Source organism: Prunus persica, chromosome G3, assembly GCF_000346465.2.
Source record: "Prunus persica cultivar Lovell chromosome G3, Prunus_persica_NCBIv2, whole genome shotgun sequence".
NCBI lineage: Eukaryota > Viridiplantae > Streptophyta > Magnoliopsida > Rosales > Rosaceae > Prunus > Prunus persica.
In genome coordinates, this window is record NC_034011.1 from 2,601,076 (window position 1) to 2,604,922 (window position 3,847).

The 3,847-nt window shown below is 44.6% G+C and overlaps 1 protein-coding gene across 1 annotated transcript; it reads left to right on the top strand.

Moving 5' to 3' along the window:
* On the top strand, positions 329–2,408 carry LOC18781779 (trihelix transcription factor ASIL2). The gene has a single exon (XM_020560338.1). The coding sequence runs from the start codon at positions 1,054–1,056 to the stop codon at positions 2,146–2,148; it is 1,095 nt and encodes a 364-aa protein (XP_020415927.1). The 5' UTR covers positions 329–1,053; the 3' UTR covers positions 2,149–2,408.

The following is a 3,847-nucleotide window of genomic DNA, read 5'->3' on the forward strand; positions in this document are numbered from 1 at the left end:
GCGCGAGCCCGTTCCGTTTTCGTGGCGTGACCCTGCTCACCGACAACTGGACGTTACCGTCGATAACGTTGTTGCGCCGAATATTTAGTTTGTGGACACGTAGACCGTCGACAAGACAAGTCCAACTCCAACGACATTGGCTGCCGTGGAGACAATTACCCTTTCGTTGCCTTCAGTTAATAATAAATTACAGTTTCAAATTACATTCTTACCCTCGTACCTGCGAAATTAAGAGTTTAATTTTTATTTTATTTTCCAATAACTAAAATTATTAACAAAATAATCCTAAAGGTGCATAAAGTTGTATTGGCAAATTACCCAGAAAGGAATGATTTAGAGATGAAGCACCAGAATTCGGGGGAAGCCAGCGAGAAAGGGGTAAGGTTGGTGCACTGCCGCAAGCGGTAATTGCAGCGAAACACCATGGGGTTTTACGTCAATTCACCCGAACTCAGATATATACAGAGCCAGCAGGTCCCCTACGTTACCTACCAAGCCGGCTGTCCGGAGACGCCGGTGAAGGGGACTCCTTCCAACCACCAATCACGTAACGCCACCTCGATCACCGGGTCCCTCATCCCTCGCCACGTGTCCCAACCTTCTGTGCCCCTCGACGGACGCCGTCAAATCCCAATCTCTCTCTCTCTCCCTCCCTCTCTCCCTCAGTTTTTTCCGTCAACCGAGAAAACGCAACCCAACAAAAAAAAAAGACCACAACGCAAAATTAACGTTTTCCGTAAACGCGAAAAGCCGGTCAACCCAAAACACCCCCAACCCCGTCTCTCTCTCTCGTCTTCCCACACTTAAAGCTATACCCCAACCCCCAAAAACCTAAATTTTCACATCGCCGATATCTCCTATCCTACGGCCTCCGGCGCACGATAGCACCCACCACAATCCCTAGCTCTCTATCCCTCCAAAGCAGTCCCAGCTCTCAGATCGGCGCTATTGTACGCCTGGTGCGTTCTTCACCACCGAATTTCAGATCCAGACCGGACCGATCTCCGCCTTTCTCTGTTTTGAGATCGGCGCAGACCATAGCAAATCGAAGCGATGGAGGAGGATGACGAGATCCAATCACCGGCGTCGGGGCGAAGCGGATCGCCGGAGTCGCCGAGGCAGAACGGTCGGATAACGGTGACGGTGGCGGTGCCGTCGGCTCAGATTCCGGCGCCGGCGTCGCAGCCCCAGAGCAAGGGCTTGACGCTGGCTCTGCCGTCGCAGGGGCGGAGCAGCGGCGGAGGAAGGGAGGACTGCTGGAGCGAAGGAGCGACAGCGGTGCTGATCGAGGCGTGGGGGGAGAGGTACTTGGAGCTGAGCAGAGGGAATTTGAAGCAGAAGCACTGGAAGGAAGTGGCGGACGTCGTCAGCAGCAGAGAGGACTATGGTAAGACACCCAAGACTGATATTCAGTGTAAGAATAGGATCGATACTGTCAAGAAGAAGTATAAGCTTGAGAAATCGAAGATGGCAGCGGGCGGCGGACCCAGTAAATGGCCTTTTTTTGAGAGGCTCGATCATTTGATTGGGCCCTCCTCTGCTGCTAAGGTGGGTCCTGGCTCTGGTGGCGGTGGCGGGTTTTTGGCGCACAACCAGAAAGTGCCGATGGGAATGCCGGTCGGGGTTCGCCCTGGTCAGTATTTCGGGCAACGGGACTCGAAACGGGAGGTAAAGATTAGACCACGGAGTTTGGTGGATTGGGACTCGGATGAGTCCGGGGAGCTGTCGCCTTTTTCGATTGATAACGAGGTTTTCGAGCGGAAGAGGCGGAGGAGGACGGTGCTGCCGGAGGCGAATGTGAACAATGCTGGTGGCGTGGGAAAGGGAGGGGTTGGAACAAAAGATGGAGGGGTGGGTAGAGAGAAAGGAGGAGGAGGATGGGGGAGTTCAGTGAGGGAATTGACTCGGGCGATAATGAAATTTGGGGAGGCTTATGAGCATGCAGAGACAGCAAAGTTGCAGCAGGTGGTGGAGATGGAGAAGCAGAGGATGAAGTTTGCCAAGGAGCTGGAGCTGCAGAGAATGCAGTTCTTCATGAAGACCCAAGTGGAGATTTCTCAGCTTAAGCATGGAGGTGGGAGGAGGAGTGGGAATGGGAATGCTGGTAACCATCATAGCAACAACAATAACAGTGATTGTAGCAACTAGGAAAGGGGAAGAAAAAAAACCCAACCCATGTTGGCAAATTAGTATTCCAAAATGGTAGAATTTGAGTGTATGATCTGTTGTTCTTGTCTTGTCATCTAGTTGGTCAGTTTGTGAAATGATGTAGAAGACACTAGTCATCAGTAAATGCTTGTTTAGAATGTAGAGGTTGGATTATTGTTGGCAATGGTAAATGAATCTAGTCTATTGAAATGGTGCACTTGTTCCAATCGAATTTGAATATTGTTGCTTTTGTTTGTCAAGTGTAAAATCTTCTTGCATTTTCATGGCTGCTTATGAAATATTGTTGCCGTGAAGAATTAAATATTGTCATCGCTGGCTGTAGATTGGTTTTCAGATGACTGTTCTTTCAATGCCAAAAGGTGCATCTTGAGAGAGAGAGAGAGAGAGATAGAGAGTTTATGCTATGTGGAATCCCCGGCAGAGCCGAAGGAAATTGCAGATGGTAGGTGAGAGAGAACGGAGAGTATTCGAGAGAGTTCGAGAGTGGGGTTCATTTTCTGGTACAACATTTTTACTGGTTTTATACTCAGATACCAGAAACCAAAGCTTCTTTAAAATCATTTGATTTTTCGGCATGCTAGCTACTGTTTTTTTTTATAAGTGTGTATTTATTTTTTACTATTATATATCATATTATAACATCGTATAGATTAATAGCATCATTTGCGACAAAGCAGTGTGGGCTTTGAGTAAAGTCACAAAGCAGGTGTGTGTTTGTTTTAGCTTAATACCCAATAAATTTGACTAGCTTGACTCTCCACATATTGTAGGCTTTGAATATGGGCAGGCATCTTTTCTTTTCTAAGTTCAATAGCCTTTGATTTACAAAGCGTTAAGAATGCTGTTAAACGAACCCTAAAATTAACTAAGTACCCTATGATTTAAGTATACCCTAATATTTTAATTAAAATGTAAAATTAACTAAGTACATCCTATTGAACTACCAAAAATACCCCTGGTACACCCTAATACTTGTAGCATTATTTTATAGATGATTTTCAGCTTTATTTTTTTTAATAATGTTTATAAATCTTTGACTTTTCATATGGATTTATGCTTCTACTAAAACTGTTGACACTTTTTTTTGCAATTCCAAGTTCTTGCAATCACCACCTCTTTCGTTAATACTGATTTTTTATGCATGTTTTAGTTATATACTACTATGCTACTGTGAAATTTATTTGTTCTCAACTTTCCCAACCTCTCTAGATGGACTATTTGTAGTTGGAAACCAATAACTTGTATGTTGTACGTGAATTTACTGGTGTAAAGTGAATAAGAACAAGTGAAATTTCAGGCATATCATCTATAGTTTGCTCCCCACCTCTTATTGTTTGTTACCTCTAAATACAGGAAAAATATTTGAGAAAGCTCTTCGGATAAGAATGCCAATACACATTTTGTTGGGATTCAAGATTGTATCATGTTGCTTTTATTTTGATATATGCTACATAAAACTGGAATAATATCTCTGCAATATACTAATAAGAGGCCAATTCATTTGTGTCCTTCCAAAACTGTTTTCTAATGGCTTGTTCTAAGCCCCACATTGAGGTGGACGTGCACGAATAACAAGACTTTTTCCCCCAAAGCTAGTGCTCTAAGGTGTATTTCTGGTATCCACTATGAACATAGAAAGAGAGAGACGAAAAGATCGATTTTGAGAAATATTAATCTT